Source organism: Phragmites australis, chromosome 5 (genome assembly GCF_958298935.1).
Source record: "Phragmites australis chromosome 5, lpPhrAust1.1, whole genome shotgun sequence".
In the NCBI taxonomy this organism is placed as follows: Eukaryota; Viridiplantae; Streptophyta; class Magnoliopsida; order Poales; family Poaceae; genus Phragmites; species Phragmites australis.
This window is the reverse complement of record NC_084925.1, coordinates 5,757,637-5,775,060: the sequence shown is the minus strand read 5'-3', so window position 1 is coordinate 5,775,060 and position 17,424 is coordinate 5,757,637. Positions and strand designations below refer to the sequence as shown.

Sequence of the window (17,424 nt, the reverse complement as noted above, 5' to 3'; positions counted from 1 at the left end):
CACACGGCCTCATCTCGCTTCGATAAATTATTGCTTCGCTCACAGCTCAGAAACTCGAGTCGAGTGAGGCACCACATAGACTAGCAGCTCAGCTGAGCTTGGTGCCCATGGGCGACGCCGGCGAGGAGCCGCTCCGTGAGGTCCCCGACGAGATCGCGGATGAGATCCTGCTCCGCCTGCCCTCCCGCTCCGCCCTGGCGCGCGCCGCAGCAGCCTGCGGCGACTTCCGCACCCTCGTCTCCTCCCCGCGCTTCCTCCGCCGCCACCGCGCGCTGCACCCGGACAAGGGCGCGCTCCTCGGGGTCTTCACCTTCTCCCTCCGCCCCAACGGCGTGGGAGGCGGCGCCGCCTTCCACCCCGCCGAGCCGCCCCACCCGGCCGCGGCTGCCGCCCGCGCCGTCGCCCGCGCCGCCGACTTCTCATTCGGATTCCTCCCCGCCGGCGCCGGCGCAGAAGCCCCCGAATGGATGGTCCGGGACTACCGCGACGGCCGGTTCCTCCTCGACCGCGCGTCGGCCGGGACCGGGAGCATCCTCTTCACCGAGCTCGCCGTATGCGACCCCCTGTCCCGCCGCTACGTCCTGCTCCCGCCCATCCCCGACGATCTCGCCGCCGCCGTCGTCAACCCGCTCACCGTCTTCTACGGCCGCCGCCGGTGCGAACCCTTCCTCACCCCTGCCGAGGCCGGCGAGGTGGAGGCGGAGCCGTCGTTCACCGTGATCTGGACGGCGCGGTGTCCGAGAAAGGTCGTCGCTTTCGCCTTCTCGTCGCGCGACGGGCAGTGGTGCGCGCTCCCGTCGCCGGACTGCTTCGTCTGGCGTAGGAACCGGTCGCCTTTCAGCTGTCCCATCCACGCCGTCTGGAACCGGCGGCACTACGCGCACGGACGCTTCTACTGGGTGGACTGCCTCACCAACCGGTGGCTCGTGCTCGACACCCGCGCCATGGAGCTCACCGTCGCAGAGATCCCATCACCAGCAGGCTACTGGGAGGAGCACGTCGCCGTCGTGGAGGCCCCGGACGGGAAGGTCGGCGTATTCGCGCACGACTTCTACCACGGCGACGGCAAAGCCAAGCTCTGCTACTACACCATCGAGCACGACGGGGAAGGCGGGGACGCACCACGGTGGCAGCTGGAGAAGACGGTCCCGCTGCCGTGGCCAGCGGATTACGGCCGGCCGTTCTGCGTCCGCGACACGGCCAACGGATGCTTGGTCCTTGAGGTCAGCGAGGATATGCCGGCGTTCATGGCAAGCCACCGCACAAGGGACGTCGAGCTGTTTAAAATCGACGTCAAGTGTTTCCAGCTGGAGAGGATCTGCCAGGTGCAGTGCGCCGCCGGTGCCGCCGGCGAGCGTTGCTTGCCGTACTTCGGCTTCCCGCCATTGCTGTCCTTGCCAACTGTTTGAGCAGCATGATAATGTTGCTGAACAAAATGTATAACTGCTCTTGTTGCAGTCTATGTAAGCAAACGTTTGTACTCGCCTTGGCCCTAAATGTTCACAAATGCAATGCATACATACATACATATACAAAGTTTACAAGGACAAATTAAAACAAGAACTTTGCTATTTATCTGGCATCAGAGATTTTGTCCTCCTAAATCTGTCTAATTTTTCACCTTGTGATTTGTTTTGGTAGTCGTGCTAAGATGAATAAGTTTTGTTGATATTCAGGGTACTGATTTTTGAATCACGTCCGTAACCTGCAATCACCTGGAGGAGACTCGCTTTGTAATTTGACTCCTCGAGTTCTACGCCCATATCTCTCCGCACTCTCGTAACAAATGTGGATAGCAACCGTCTCTCTTCGCTCTTTCTCCTTTTATACTCAGTAACCGATTCCCTGCATCTCCCACCTTCTTAAAGTGATGCGGAGGCGATTTCACATCTCGTTCTCCTTCTCTTCAAGGTGCCATTTCAAGCTCTTTACACTCTGATTTAGTACTCGATCTATTCGATTTGTTCAACGATTAATCCATTCTCTGGCCATTTTTTGTTCGTTTCTCTATGTTAGGGTTTCATTTGTGTGTGGGGATCGAGGTCTGGAGCGAGGATTCAAGGTTGATCTGCACTCAGGTGAGTTGAAAATGAATTGTGTTATGTGTTATTCTTATTGATGTTCAGCGATTCATCCATTTTCCCAGCGAGTTTTGATCTTTTTTTTCTCTGTATCAGGGTTTCATTTGGTGTGTGCGTGGGTTGGGGGGAGGATTGAGGCATGGACGAATTCAAGGTTGATTTGCACTAAGGTGAGTTCAAAAATGAATCGCATGATTTGTTCTATTTGTTGATATTTTCTTCGACATTTATTTGATTATGTGGGATAGTTTGTGTTGTGTTAAAGGTTTTGGACCTGTTTCGGGTAGGAAGTCCAGTAGAAGAATTGAGCAGCTTCAGTCCCTGTATTCGTGGAGTCTTATGCTTCTGATCTTGTGCTTGTAGGGAGCTTGATGAAGGAATCGAAGCAGTAGCCTAGTGTTATTTTTTTTTTGTTAGATTCACTGTTTTTTGTCTTGTTTGCTTTTGTTCGATTGAGTCATACCAGATTACATTTCACTTTTCTATTCAAACTCGTAGGTTACTCATTTATCTATGCACTTTTTTTTCACTGCCTTGATCATTGTTTGGTTTTTTATGACCCCCTGATCCCCTGCACTAATCTATGTGTGAATGTGTTAGTTGCTCAATAGCCTCTAGTATCTTATTATGTACTTGACTAGTTGGAGAAAATATTTTCATAATCTGTGTATATGCAATCTTTTCACTTCTCTCCTATGTTTGTCATTATGTTGTTCTGCATTTTCAGTAGGTCTATATAAGTAGTCCTTTACCTTTTTGTTGAGGCTTGGTAAGTTGTCTAAAATACTTGTTTTTGCTCAACGTACCATTTTGCTGGACATTAACTAATTTGTGCCTAAATATGTGATTTAATTAATGAGCTACTTTATTTTTTTCTCTTCTTTTTGGATTAGCATGAGTGTCTATTATAACATGAAAGTCTGAGTGCATTTTCTTGATCTACGCAAGATTTATTTATGGCTATTAGATGCATGTTCACTGTTTACCTTTGTGTATTTGATGCCCTATTATTTATTTTGCTGCACATGTATGTTTTGCAATAATTGGTTCATTTTTTGTTGTTCTAGGTTTTGGACGTGTTGGAGTAGGGATCTATTCTCTGCATGTTCAGTTGGCTCCACTTTTGTAATAAGCTTGTTTTGATGTGCTAGCATTCTATTTTGTTATGCTTGTTTTGTTAAGCATTCAATTTCTTGTGTGAATCAAAATTTCTCATGAATTGGATGTGGCAAGGAGATTGGATAGCTCAACATTTCTACATAATAGGAACAAGAATTTCCTTTTATCTTTTTTTTTCATTTCGATGAACTTTGCCCCGCAATAAAAATGGACCCCATCGGACTATTTCTGAAATTATTCTAGACTGATCAGAGCAACATGCATGTTGGTAATGTGTTTAATGATTTGTTAATTGTTAAATTGGTCAATTTGTTTCAAGTTACATTTGAAATGTAAGTGTTCTATATTTAGGTTAAGGTCAAGTTGCCTGGTATAGCAATTTATTAGATGAACTAGAAATAAACTAATCTACCTGAATCCAATCGTAAATGTTCATGTTATTATGATATACTTTATTTTTACGAAATTCTTTAATTCAGGTGCTATTTCAAGTTCATTTAGGTTATGGCTCAAAATGGTTATTTTTCCATGAATGTCAAGCGTGTTGTGTTTCCATGGATGGCCTAAAACGGTTAGTTCCATGGATATCTCTCTATCTAGATTCTGAAATGTACTTAAGTAATAAAATTGTTGATACAAGTATCTGGCCTTGTAGTAAAACTATGTTGTTCTGTTTGCTTGTATTCAACTATTCAAACAGCTGAGCCTTCTCTCCCCTCCCTCTCTCTCTCTCGTGTGTGTGTCTCAATGCCTTTTTTTATGTATTTTCGCTTTGTCAATCTCTCTCTCTACGTATTTTTTTCTCTGTAAATGTCCCTCTCTATGTCTTTCTTTATGCATTTTTCTCTGTAAGTCACTCTCCCTCTCCTTCTATCTCTGTTTTTCTATTTCTCTGCTTCTTTCTATCTATCTGTTTCTCCCCCCCCCCCTCTTTGTATATATCTTTCTATCTCTTTGTCTATCTCTCTCTATTTTTTTTCTTTTTCTCTATGTCTCTCTATTTTTTTATCTATGTATCTCTCTATTTTTATTTATGTATCTCTCTCTATTGTATTGTTGTCTTACAAAAGTCAGACTACGTAACTCAGCCCTTCTTTCCACTATTTGTATTTTGTCTAGGTTGAGGTGTATCTCTTTCTTGCACTTACGTAGTTCTGTTTTTGTGAGTTGCGTAGTCTGAGTTTTTTTTTTCAATACATGAGTTACGTAGTCTGAACATACATGAGTTACGTACTCTCACTTTTTTTTAGTAGGTGAGTTACGTAATCGGAATTCTTCTTTATTTTAGCAGATAAAATCTCTCCCTTTCTCTGTGTGTCTATCTGTCTATCTTCTATTTTTCTCTGTCTTTTTCTTCACTCATGCATGTTTTTCTGTATGTTTTTTTCACTCACCTGACTTTGATTAATTTCTCAAAACAAGTCGATATTCCAGTGTTCATCTTTTCTTCTTGTGATGGCTCTGCTTCTGATATTTGATTCTGCGCATATAATGATTAGCTATCTAACATATATATATTTGGCTACAAAGTTGTTGAGTAATACACCCATATCTCATGGCGGTTGTTATTTTCTGAATGTATCTCAGCTACTCCATTATAAATGTTTTTATCTGAATTTGATTGGTGCATGGTATCAAAGTTCATTAATGTTGTCTGGATATTTATTTTTTCAATACGAAAACGTGTTACCTGATAAATTTGTTGAGGCAAGGAGCTCTGCTGCAAGCAGATTAGTAAAACTCGATATTGGTTCTTTTTAGTATGTACTGAGATATTTGATCCTACAAAATGTATTCAGACATTCAGTCTTCTTAATGATAGAAGAAAATCTTATTTCTACTATAGCACATTTGGTTCTTCTGTTTGTAACTGTGTTGGTATATTCATAATGTCAGCTTACCTCATTCGAAGTCTATTCTGAACCATGATTTGGGACCATCTGGTTCATCAGTAGATCAGTGTAGCTGTTGTGTATCCACTGCATTGCGTAAAACATATTTTGATAGCTTTATGTATTTATTTATCGTTCTTAACTTCTTTATGTATTTTCCTTTTTTTCCAATCTATTTTACAGATTTGTGTTTTTTTCATGTATTCATGTACATGTCATGAAGATACCGGTTGCTGCCGTTCAACATCGATTGGGCCCCTATAGTGACTTTAGGGTTGCTGTTTGCCCCAGGGATTTGTATGTGTTTGCCTTGTGCTCCACACGTGAAGATGCTAATTTTCTGCATGGACACTTCAACCATGTTGAGACCGATGATGTAGTTCATTTCTCCTGTGTGCTCAATGTCCTACAGATCCATGAAGATGAAGATCCTGGTGCTCTGTTAGAAATCGGGGACATTGTCTAGCCACTGTTTTTCAGTTTGAGTGTGATGTCATATATCCAGTTATTTATCCAAGTTGTTTGCTGAACACTTTTATTTGTGTTGTTATATCTTATACGTCATTTTATTGTCAACTCTGTATTTTTAGGATCCTTTTTGAGATCACTATTATGATTGATAATTATTGAGTTACCTAATGTTTATTTATGTTCTTTTGTTCAATTTGGGTCATATTCTATACAGTTTCGAGTTTCTTATTGGGTAGCAGGCTATTTATGTACCCGTTATGCCATTTTTTTTGGCATTTGACAAATCTGATAAATTTTTATCTTTCCTATCTATCAGTTTTTTTCGTCTATGATGTGACAGCTTCTCATTGGTTCAAAATCTGATAGATTTTTTGTCACAAAATCTGTTATCAGACAACTAGACAGACCCTTAAAACAAAAGCACTCAGTATATTATACCAGGTCCATAGTTTCGTTTTTTTTTCAACTATATAAACCCCAAGCAAGGGTAAATATTACCCAAAAATACAGATGATCACTGGCAGGCATGCCACTTACTGTGTATTCAGTTTCTTTCGTATAATTCCCCACTCCCATGGTCTCTTACTTCCACCGCTATCATAGCAATGATCAAATACAACATTACACTTTACACGACCAATAGCAACTTGTACCAGACAAAAGGAACCAACAGCTAGCTATAGACTGCTATACGTCCCATAGAGAATAATCCATAGCCCAAACCGCACGCTCCGAAATTACTGTATGTTATGGTATTTTCCACTCCACGTTCATTGTTTTCTTTGCTCTATTAAAAGATTGCTCAGGGTCAGCTGAGGACCATCCAGTGAGATCAGAAGATTGTCCAGGGCCTGTCGAGGATGATCCAGTGCCACAAGATGTTCCAGGGTCCGCTGAGGATGATTCGATGAGACAAGAAATGCATGATGATGCAGTCGAGATCACCAAGCCTGTCACAGCAGTTGCAAAGCTCTCCACGAACATGCCACAAGATATCAAACTCTCACCGGAAGGCATGTCAATGTACGAGCCCGTATCATTCAAAAGATCTACACAGATGAGTCTCTTTTGGTTGCCGAAGAAGATCTTCATCTTCAGCAGGAAAAAGGGGCTCATGCCCACAGGCACCTGAGGAGTGATGGTCACCAGTCTTGATGAATCAAGTTCGCCACCCAAATCTCTGAGACTGTATTGTTAGATCCATCAGAACAGGTTGACAACAAAAGAAGCTTTCCTCCCCCCTCGAGTAGATCCAAAACATGGTCTTTTACAGCATTTGGAGTGGCAATTTTTGAGAACTTCTCATCTGTCAGGTTGAGCTTCAGGATTTCTCGAGACAAACCAGAGGATGACTCATCAAGAAGTAGCCAATGCATGCCATCATTAACAATGACCGCCTTCGTTGTCTTTAGAAGCTCTGCAGATTCACATACTGTCCTCCATGACAGCATGCCAATAGTGCATATTTCAAATGTCAAGAACCACACATGGTGACGGACAGAGACTACCTTGTACTCTTTTGTGGAGTGCACAAATTCAACAAAATATTCAGAGCAAATAGACTGCAACTTGAGTTCTGAAACAGGCAGATGCAAACGCTTCCTTGTTATTGGATTCAAGACCTCAGCATAGCCTTTTAGATCATAGGCGCACACCAAGCCAGTGCAGGGGCCTGACATGTGAAACCTATTGGAGAACACAAGTTCCACATTTCTGAAATTCATTGTGGTGGGATCAAATGTGTACATGTGGACAAAGGCCGCGATCAAGTGAGGTGAAACAAGCAATGGGCTGGTGGAAGCAAAAAGCGCTGTTGAGGTGACGATCCACAAAACTAGGTTCTTCAACGTAGTCTTGCCAGAACTTGCACACACTGCGAAACTTGACAACAACCCTACCAGGCAACAGAGAAAAAATAATCCCTTGGGCATCTTGATGAACATACACTTGAGATTCTGTGGGTCTGTTTTGCTTATCAAGATCATCATTGTTATTTTCCATGGCGAGGCTGCAACTTACAACTCTGGCCAAGATAAAGGCTTAGTCAGCACGCAATAGAAACATCAAGAAGGGGAAATTCACTGATATTAAACTATATGGGAATAAAAGTATACCTTTAGTATCTAACATAGAAATATAATATCTATCCACTTGATTAATAACATATAAGGTGAAAAAAAAAACATGTTAGTACTGCTATGTGAAGTCAGTCATAGATAACTGAAAGTAAATGTAGAACACAAGTACAGTGTCAAACTAGTACCTTCAAGTTCTAACTAACATCAAAATCAATTTGGATAAGCCGGTTTGCTGAAATAATAAGGAAACTTAAACTTACAAATAGGACATGAACTAAACATTTCCTTCTTCCAGAAAAAAAAGGATATCCAATACCATATATGTTAGACTATGAATCATGAGCAGATGGGACAAAATATTCATCCATAGAGGAAAACATCATTGGGTTATCGTGATAGACATTAAGCGAGGTACTCTCTTCAGTCACGAATACTTGACATTTTGGATAAGGTTCGGTCAAACTTTTAAAACTTTGACTATCAATAACTTTAAAAAAAATTAGTGTGGAAACATAAAAATCATATGTACAGATTTGTCTTAAAAAATACTTTGATAATATCATAAATTTATTGGATTTTTATAAATGTATTCTAGTAGAAAATAATAGTCAAAGGTCATGTCATGTCTAAATGTTGCAAGCGTGCAAGCGCTAGCAAGTCATAGTCACAAACCCTAACACAGGTGGTAGAGCAGTCGTCCGCGGAGCACCTCAGCACCAGGAATAGCGGAGCGAGCGATACGCGGGGGGGGGGGGGGGGAGGGGAACCGCGTGAAGCAGCGGCAGCTAGTTGCCTCCGTCGGTGGTGGGAGCGCCGGTAGTCCAAGAAACACGGGTCGTCGGTGGGAGAAGATTAGGGCTAGGGTTCAGGCGAGCACGAGGGATCAGCTGTGCGCATGCGAGTTGCGCTTCCTCGGCTTCGTGCGTGCATGCGCTCAGGCGTACTCTCAAAGAGCTGCAACTAGAAGAGTGGCACATGCTAGAGTCGTGTTGGGCTCATTGGGCTTGTTGGGTTAACAGTACCCAAAACGTGCTGAGGGCTAATGGGCTGGCCTAAAATCGGGCCTGGATCCATTTCAAGTTTCCAGCTACAAAGACTTGATTTTTTGATTTTTTTTATTTTTAAATAAAAAATTGCAAATATATGCACATGTTATGAAAAATTACAAATCTAGAATCATGTCATCCGTTGGAAGGGTGACAGTACATATTCTGAAAAAATTATATCATGTAGATGATGTTATCACCTAGCTCTCTGAAAAATTTCAGACAAAAATATGATTTGTACAATGAGAAACAAAAAATACAAATTTTAGAAACATATTTTTTGTTTCTCATTGCAAAAGTAATTGTTTGAGCTGATTTTTTAAGAGCTACATTATAACATCTTGTACACCATAAAAACTTTTCAGAATTTTTCAAGACTATTTCGATAGTGTTGAATTTTGAGAGCATTGGAATGAATTATTTTTTGAATTTTAAACCACATGAGTCTAGATTTGCAATTTTTTAAAATAGGTGTATATATTTACAATTTTTATTTAAAAATAAAATAAATTAATTAAATTAACAAAGACTTTCTCTGTTAAAAGACAACTAAAAATTCTGCTAAAAAATAAGACCAGAAAGACTCTGCCTCTAAAAAAACTAGAAGGAATCTTCATTCTTTAAAAGTTAGAAATAATCTCCCGACTCCTCACAGAAAGAAAATAAATAATCTCCTGCCGGGAAAAAATCTCAAAAAATACAGGCGAAAAAAATAGAAATTTTATTAACTAGTATTTGTTGCTTACGTTTTTTTTTTTTTGCTTTTTGACTAATTTCCATATAAAAACGAGGAAGAAAAAAAGGGTTCCATAGACGTTAAGATATGAAAATTAGCTATGTACAATTCAACATTCATCGGTTCACCGGATATAGAGCTTCATAAGAATATAAGATTCAAAATCCGTGAGAAAAAAAGTACACTTACTAGTTGTTTCAACATGTCTTCTTTTTTTTAATGGGATGGGGTTTTATATTAAAACTGGAAGCGCAATACATCCCTAACTTATAACCAAACCCCTGTAACAAAATGAAATAATAAGAGAGTACACCCAGGGCAACCTTCTCTAAGGAGCATCCCATCCACCGCCGCAATGCTCCACCATAGGGATGCAATGGTGAAGCTGCCGACACAGAAGCTACATCCTTCGGCCAACCTTGGCAACAAACCCCAAACCTTAGAAGATGCCGCAAGAGCCAACGCCCCGAAACGACTGCCATGATGCATTTGACACGCTGAACAAATATCAGTGATATTCGCGCCAAAATAGGCCGAGGAAAACAAATTGGCCGCCGTCGGAGCGAGGTCCGGCGACCTGAAAATAGATCGACCTTCACCAGAGCTCTACCTGACGAGCCGAAGACAACGAACACTAAGGGGACCCAAAGCATCCCCGAATGCAAGCAGTCTACATACAAACCACACTTTCCTCCCACAGCGATGCTCGCCAAACTCGCCACCAACATCGGGGACGAACACGAAGAGTAGAGTGAGGGAGAGCAAAAGACTTACTATAACCTTACCAGTAGCCCCATCAGCAGCAGACACGCTAGCACCAACAACACCTACAACACTAGAGGGCCACGAGGACGCTGAGAGCAAGAAGCTGGGCATATGCACCCCACCGTGCCCGAGGCTGCGAGACCTGACCAAAAATGGTGCCATTACTGCCTTGGCTGCCTCTGACCCACATGCAACCATAAGCTTGACTAGCATCGACAAGCTTCACCTGTGCTTGGCACACCCCTATAAGGATAGGCTAAAGAAGGTATCCTAGGAACTATCAACTACATCTCAACGAAATTTCTCCTACACTACGGCCTACGCCCGGCGTCGTTCCGCTAAAGCCCTCACAGTGAGAGGCATCCGGAGGCAGGAGTTTGGTAAGACCGACACCATAAAGCAGAGACGTTTTTAGAGTCGCTTGTGTCTACTGTAGCAGGACACTTATCCAACAAGACCAACATATCTTTTTAGATCCATAGTGGAGAAACTCTGTTGGAACTAATAAATATTTTTCAACTAACCAATCTAACCGCAGGCTGTGGTTGATGGGTAGTACGAACTGTGAAGGTATTTCGTATGGGCAACTTTTTAAGCGCAATGCTTCCGTCCTTATTGTGTTGGGAAACTCTATCCATGTTCGAGAACATTTTAGCAGGTTTGCATGGACAGGATTATTCCGAGAAATTTTACACTAAGCGCACTCAGTTTCATGAGAAAAAGAAACTTAGAAGACAGAAAAACGTTAAGAGTTTTTTTTCTACTCGTTCGGATGAGAAGACTCAGAAGAGTATGTCTATATATTTTAACTAGATCACTCAAGATGATAAAAATACTGAAGGAAAAAAATTGCAGCAAAAAAGTTCAAATTGCTGAGAGTGGGATTTGAAGCCACAGAAAACAATTGCAACAAAATTTTTAATTGTTGAGAGTGGGATTTGAACCCACGCCCTTTCGGACCAGAACCTTAATCTGGCGCCTTAGACCAACTCGGCCATCTCAACGTTTGTTGTTTCTTTCCTTTTCTACATAGTTATTAATTTATCCTTTCCTAAGTTTTTTCTCCTTTTTGCCAAGCCCTTCGCCATTATCCACTTCCTTCCCCGTCCGTTGCCTTCCTGGAAGCCACGACAATGGAGTCTGCGTCGCTCACACCATTCACCAATCCATTCCAGTGCGCCTCCCTGTCTCCAAGGTAATGCAGAACACCATCTCCGAAGGGCAAGATGAGGAAAAAAACAGCCTGCATAATGCCCCAATTTGCGTGTCCCGTTCGTGTTTAGGTTTCTTATTTTCAATGTTCTTTTGGTCTCTTTCTGGGAGTTATTTTAATCAGATGCTGGTGTCCATCGGAATCGAAGAAGGTACGGTCGGCATCTCGCAGACGGGCTTCTTCTCTGAAGGCAACTTGTGGGCTTTCTAGGAGGAGGGCAGTTTCAGAGATGGTGGTTCTTGGTGCGGTGGCTTCATGCATTGATCCTCTTGCTGCTCTCTCCATGCCAGTGCAAGCAGCAATGATGGAGCCTGATGTTATCAGGTAATAATGCGCATCGTAGATCGCACGGATAGATGGATTTTATTGTTAAGGAATCCAACCTGTTCTCTTGCTTGCGAAGAGTTTAGGTACCGGAAGCTGGACACTGGAGTGAAACTTGAAGGTACAAGTAGCGAGTTGTTCTTGCACAGTTTTCAGCCAAGTTTCTGTCTGCTCATGGAAGAATTGTGCTTCTTGATCTCAAGATGTTGTCGAGGGGGAGGGACCGGAAGCACGGGAAGGCGATCTGGTGCAGTTCAACTACGTCTGCCGCCGCGCAAATGGTTATTTCGTGCATAGGTGAACTGAATGACATTGACCATATGTAGTCGATACACTGAAACACATGTTGCAACTTCAGTTCGATCAATTTATGGTTTCTGGTGGTTTCATCATGCTCTGCCTGTATTCTATAACTCTCAGCACAGTAGACCAGTTCAGTGGCGAGAGTAAGCCGGTGACGCTTCCACTCGGCGGAAAAGAGGTTATAAGATTAACTCCTGAGAAATTCACATCCTTTAAAAGTCCAGATATCCTCATAGATTCAGTCTACCACAGTTTTCCAGTTATTTGTATGTCTTTGATATATCAATCTAGTTTATATGTTGTTGCTCAGATGATTCGAGGCCTGAAAGATGTCCTAATCGGGATGAAGGTCGGAGGTAGTTAAGATTATCAACTTAAAGAATGTTCCAGGCAGTGTACAGATAAAACTGTTAATCTTGATAGTTCAAAAATGACATGAGCTGGACACTACTGGTTTTATAGGAACAGCCTTTTTTCAATTTTCTTCATGGATTTGTGTGCACTGCAGGCAAGAGGAGGGCTCTAATTCCTCCCGAGGTAGGCTACATCGATGAGACCTTGAAGCCAGTACCGGAAGAGGTGCAGTATAGCCCTGACGAACTCCGGTTCCTGCCTTTTCTTCTGCCTTCTCTTCTTTGGAAGCAAAAGTAGTAGCACACTGCTGCATTTTGGTTATTTCTAAACTGTAATTTTTGCACCTGCCTGTGCCTGATGATTCAGATTCAGATATCACATTTGCAATTACTCTTCTTCTTTCTTTGGATGCGATTGCAGTTTGGACCACGGCGGAGTCTGCTGTCACATGCCAAGGAGCCACTGGTGTTTGAGGTTCAGCTTCTGAAGGTCTTGTGATTCTGCATGATATTATCATCCTTGGTCAATGCAGCCAGTGCTCCAAGAGAGCCTGGAATCACAGGAGTTCATTCCGAACTAAATCTCCTGCCTCTGAAGACGCAGTAAGCAAGTTGAAATTTTGAATCGATGAAAGAGACAAAGAGCAGCCCTCCTGCAGTCTTCCTTCTGTTGAACACACCATTAAACTTCAGACTCTGAATTCTGCAATGAATTGGAAAAGTGGATGATTTTTCAGAAGTTCACAAGAGCATTTTCTTTAGTTTCTTGTTGCTGTGTTGTGATTTGTGAACTTGTGATGCGAAATCCAAGTAGTTGACTTTACAAGGTTTTTCTGAAATCTCAAAAAAGATGCTTTTAACTGAATGTCAAACCCAAAAATAGGTGCGAAAAGTGGTTTTGAAAGCACCACCGCAACTACAAACAAGATACACAGTTACCCCGCTAGTTACTGCTTCTGTACTGTTCACTCCATCAATCGTGCAATAAGCGGTGTAGTACAGGCAGTAGGAAGGGAAGACCGGCTTGCACAGCCGCACAGACAATTCCGGCCGGCAGCCGGCCTGCCGCCGCCGTCACGAGGTGGAGCCGTCAAGGAGGCATCTTGGAGGCCTACGAGCCCTATCACCTGCGAGCGGAGACGGCGACGCCGCGCACGGTCACGTGCAGCGGAAGGAGGCAACCGGCCGCGGCGGCGACGTAGCCGCCGTTGCTGAGCCACGACGGCTATGGGTGGCTGCTCGCCAGCACCCTGCACCACGCCCGGGGGTCCGGGCGTGACCTCAGCAGCGCGCCCACGACCTTGGCGCCAAAGAAGGAGCCGCGCAGCCTCTTGGCGATGGTCTGGCCCGCCGCCGCCAGCCGCGGGTCTGCCTCGGCGTCGTCCGCGCCGCCGAACGCGCGTGCGCCTTGAAGTAGTGAAGAACCAGTACTCCGCGGTGCCGAGGTCCGCGACGTGCTTGTCGCTGCCCGTGACAATGAACCTGCTCCCACGCCGGCCGCGCCGTAGGGCCGCGGCATGATCGCGTCTATATGGCTTGAGCTGCAATTTATACAATGTATATTTTGAATGAGTACAAGCAGATTGAACGGATATAATGACTTTAAAAATAAGAATGTTTAGTTATTTATATAGATGGATGTAATAATCTTGTTTTGCAAATACAATAATCTTATGAAGATGTTTGGTTGTTTGTATAGGCGGATGCAACGATCCTACACTTGAGACTAATGAATGGATCCGTTGCAGCATTATAATAGATGCAATATATCCACTGGGCTAGGCTCCGAAGAGAAGCTCGATTTGGGTGTATTCACCAGGCTAGGCTCCAACCGTATAATTGTATTTACGGATGTCAAACGAAATAGTATATGCATGCAACCAAATAACCTTCTTCGTAGAAATATACGCATAGATAAAGCCAAGATGCCCTTAATACGGGTAACCAAACACACCTAAGACAAAAACATATTGTATTTACATGAGGGAAAAAAAAACACCGGCTCGACAAAAAAAATGTCGCATAGTCCATATATGCTAAAAAAGGAGAAATCATAGAGATGACATCATCCCTATATGAAATGGGCTTATCGTCGCTGAAAAATGTCTTCTACTGTCTGGTTCGCAACTTGATATGAAGATTTTGCAGTGTTCGATGATTTCTTTTCTTCCAGACATTCTACCCAGTATAAATCAGTATGTCATTAACGTCGTGATGATGCTCTTTAAACGTGACTTTCCATGTAAGATGTCACCATGTTGCTAGAGAGATGTTAGATTCAATGGCGACATGTGGGAGACGGATGTGTAGGATGGACAACGTCAGGGATCTAACAGAGTTGTAGAATGGACAATCCAGACACAGGTGGGCATTGCGGATGGTGCGGCCAATCCCAAATGGCCAGGTTATCTGCTGTAAGATTTTATTTTGAATGAGTGTCTAGGCAAACATGGTCAACGTTGGCATGTTTCTTGCGCAGGTCAACGTTGTCAAACACGGCCAGGAACCTCTCACTGCGCAGCTTCCGCTCGAGAAGCCTCAGCGACTCGCCGACAGCGACGAGGTTGGTGCTCACCGTGCTGGTGGCGGTGAACAGAGAGTGCAGCAACTGCACGGTCTCCCGACTGCCGTGAGGCTCACGCAATGGAAGTCCAATGGCAGGATCAGTGAGAAAGCGGCGGCGCACCGCGGGCTCGTCGCAGATGTGCTGCACGAGAGTGGTCTTCCCGAGGCCGGCGCGGCTGATTATGGGAAGGACGCCTAGCTCGCCGCCGCCATCGTCATCGTGCAGCAAGAAGTCGAGGACACGACGCCTCTCGAGATGCCGGTTGCACATCTGGCTATCCGCGTAGATGTTTGTCGCCAGCGGCTGGTACAGTGCCGGTGGGCAGCTCTGCAGCAGCATGATGAACTCGGCAAGATCGCCGGACACGCTCTGCAGGTTCGCGAGGACGCCGTCTAGATCGCCGGCTCCACCTTCGCAGGACAGCAGCCTCCTGGCCGCGACGCACAGGCGCTTGGCGGGGTTGAACGAGATTGGGAAAAACAAAGACCGGCGCAGCTCGCCCTCGCCATGTCGGTCGTCGTCCTCGTCCGTGAGCTCGACCACCTTCTCGCCCCGGAACACGTCGAGGAAGTAGCGCCCCCAGTGCACGCCGCCGACGAGCTCCGAGAGCCACGCGAGAAGCGCGCGGCTCGTGATCCGCCTAGCATCGGCTGATTACATATTAACTTTTACAAGTACAATGCCATTAGCTCTTTTCACCAAGTCATTGCTGTGCAGAAGAGCTACAGAAACAAAACAAAATTTATCAAACATCTCACTATGAGATATATACGTATAAGAGTATATCATATATAGACAAAGTATATCATATGCATACTTAATAACTCCGGATATTACAAAATCGAAATCTGCAGTACCTGATACTTCTAGAACCTAGAAGGTGTATATTAGAAATGTCTCGATTGCTTACCCAACTCAAGAAATCTAGTATTTATAATAGATTTATCTATTTGGGCGATAAAAAGGATTTCTTATCGACTACAGGTGGATAGAAGATGGTACATCACCTCTATATAAAGCGAGGACCCAGAGCCTCAGTTTTTCAGCTACTCGAGACAAGCATCGGGATCTTGACATAGGAGGAACTTGGTGACTTTAGCCCTATGTTAAATTAGATCCGATATACTCCTTATAATAGGCTAGCCACAATGTCTGTACTCAGGTGAATACATATACATAATCATCTATACAGAACATAGGGTATTACTCCAACCGAAGGCTCGAATCTGTATACATCATGTGTGCCTCGTTCCATGTTTGATCTGTGATCCACGAAGGTAACCCATTCTTTTTTAGACACATTAATTGTTAGTAACATATCCTTGATAGTTGGTGTGCCAATAGAGGTCTTCTGCTTTTCAAGATCGACCATGCCTCGAGTGCACATCGGCACTAGATTCTTTGATGTCGGTTTCTACGATCACTTTGAGTCAACAACGATCACTCTCGAATTGCCCCTAGTCGGATTAGAGATTACGTTCGGAACTATGATCTTTCGTTGGAACTATCAAGGTGAACTAATCTGTACCGGTATTATCGAGTCCAAACTATTAGATGCATACCGCAAGGTGGGACATCTCGAGTGAGATCCCAAGGAGCCTAATGTTCTCCAATGCATGAACACCGACAACGATGAGGGTGGCGACGATGACTCCACCATTAGCCAGAGCAGCCGAACAGATCGATTCGTGTTCATGACTAGATGAGCTAATACCCCACATACTGACCTAGTGGTGGTAGATCCAAAGGCCATTGTGAACAATGGCATGGAAATTCCTAAGGATTCAGCAGTGGTAGTCGCCTCTCATGGTACCAGCGTTGCTGGTGATATGTTACGAGAGACATGCGGCTGGAGCCTTACGTATCCTTGACACAACTCTTCATCGACGGATTGCAGGAAGTCAAATACCTTCTGGTCTTCAACGATGACTTCCGGTGGGCACACCTCCATCGCTAGTGGCTCAAACATCGAGGGAGGAACTCTCTCAGGATAGCAACCGCGGAGCACCATTGCCTCGACCACAGCCAAATACGGACAGTGATGTTTTCAACATTCTGAATGCTAATGTTCAGGGAGCTCATCTGATTCTAAGATCTCTTCCAGAGTTGGATCTGACGAATCCTTTAACCCCTATGGTTAACCAGGTCAGGAACTTAATCGATGTGGCCCAACTCCAAGCCGCTCAAGCAAACAATCCTAGCAACTCTAGGCACCGACTTATGAAGCTACATACGTGAGTATCCTCGAGTTGAGAGATCCCAAGAGGGAAGCTTAGGTGATTGAGCCCGACTACCACTTTGCATGCTAAACTATAACTGTCATATCCATAGGTGCAGGAATCAGGAAGACCTGAGGAATCACATTCCTTACAATCGGCATGATCTACATATAGTGATAGACAACCGCTGTGAGGAACGCCATGAGGACAACTGTCGTCATTACGATCAGAGATCTCCAGAATGAGATGGTCGACGTG

At 44.0% G+C, this 17,424-nt stretch overlaps 2 protein-coding genes, 1 non-coding gene and 2 pseudogenes across 5 annotated transcripts; 2 read left to right on the top strand and 3 right to left on the bottom strand.

Moving 5' to 3' along the window:
* On the top strand, window positions 1-1,573 carry LOC133918576 (uncharacterized). Its single transcript, XM_062362514.1, has one exon. The coding sequence runs from the start codon at window positions 108-110 to the stop codon at window positions 1,407-1,409; it is 1,302 nt and encodes a 433-aa protein (XP_062218498.1). The 5' UTR covers window positions 1-107; the 3' UTR covers window positions 1,410-1,573.
* Window positions 1,574-6,310: 4,737 nt separating this feature from the next.
* Window positions 6,311-7,564, bottom strand: LOC133917775 (uncharacterized; annotated as a pseudogene).
* Window positions 7,565-11,111: 3,547 nt separating this feature from the next.
* TRNAL-AAG (transfer RNA leucine (anticodon AAG)) lies at window positions 11,112-11,192 on the bottom strand. Its single transcript has one exon. It is a non-coding gene; the product is annotated as a tRNA-Leu (tRNA).
* Window positions 11,193-11,236: 44 nt separating this feature from the next.
* On the top strand, window positions 11,237-13,143 carry LOC133918575 (peptidyl-prolyl cis-trans isomerase FKBP16-1, chloroplastic). Of its 3 annotated transcripts, none has more exons than XM_062362510.1 (8): window positions 11,237-11,383; window positions 11,525-11,725; window positions 11,812-11,846; window positions 11,929-12,022; window positions 12,146-12,206; window positions 12,339-12,384; window positions 12,537-12,607; window positions 12,803-13,143. In XM_062362510.1, the coding sequence occupies exons 1-8, from the start codon at window positions 11,322-11,324 to the stop codon at window positions 12,878-12,880; spliced, it is 648 nt and encodes a 215-aa protein (XP_062218494.1). In that variant the 5' UTR covers window positions 11,237-11,321; the 3' UTR covers window positions 12,881-13,143. The 3 variants fall into 3 exon arrangements, with proteins under 3 accessions (XP_062218494.1, XP_062218495.1, XP_062218496.1); XM_062362511.1 differs by having other exon boundaries at window positions 12,537-12,699; XM_062362512.1 differs by having other exon boundaries at window positions 11,260-11,383; window positions 11,550-11,725.
* Window positions 13,144-13,164: 21 nt separating this feature from the next.
* Window positions 13,165-16,898, bottom strand: LOC133917774 (uncharacterized; annotated as a pseudogene).
* Between the last annotated feature and the right edge of the window lie 526 nt (window positions 16,899-17,424).

Excerpts from the sequence above, each read along its gene's own strand:
- LOC133918575 (XM_062362510.1), top strand. The coding sequence starts at position 11,322 with ATGGAGTCTGCGTCGCTCACACCATTCACCAATCCATTCCAGTGCGCC. Across the intron at positions 11,847-11,928 it reads CACTGGAGTGAAACTTGAAG|ATGTTGTCGAGGGGGAGGGA; the intron begins GTACAAGTAGCG and ends CTTGATCTCAAG. Across the intron at positions 12,023-12,145 it reads AATGGTTATTTCGTGCATAG|CACAGTAGACCAGTTCAGTG; the intron begins GTGAACTGAATG and ends TATAACTCTCAG.
- LOC133918576 (XM_062362514.1), top strand. The coding sequence starts at position 108 with ATGGGCGACGCCGGCGAGGAGCCGCTCCGTGAGGTCCCCGACGAGATC.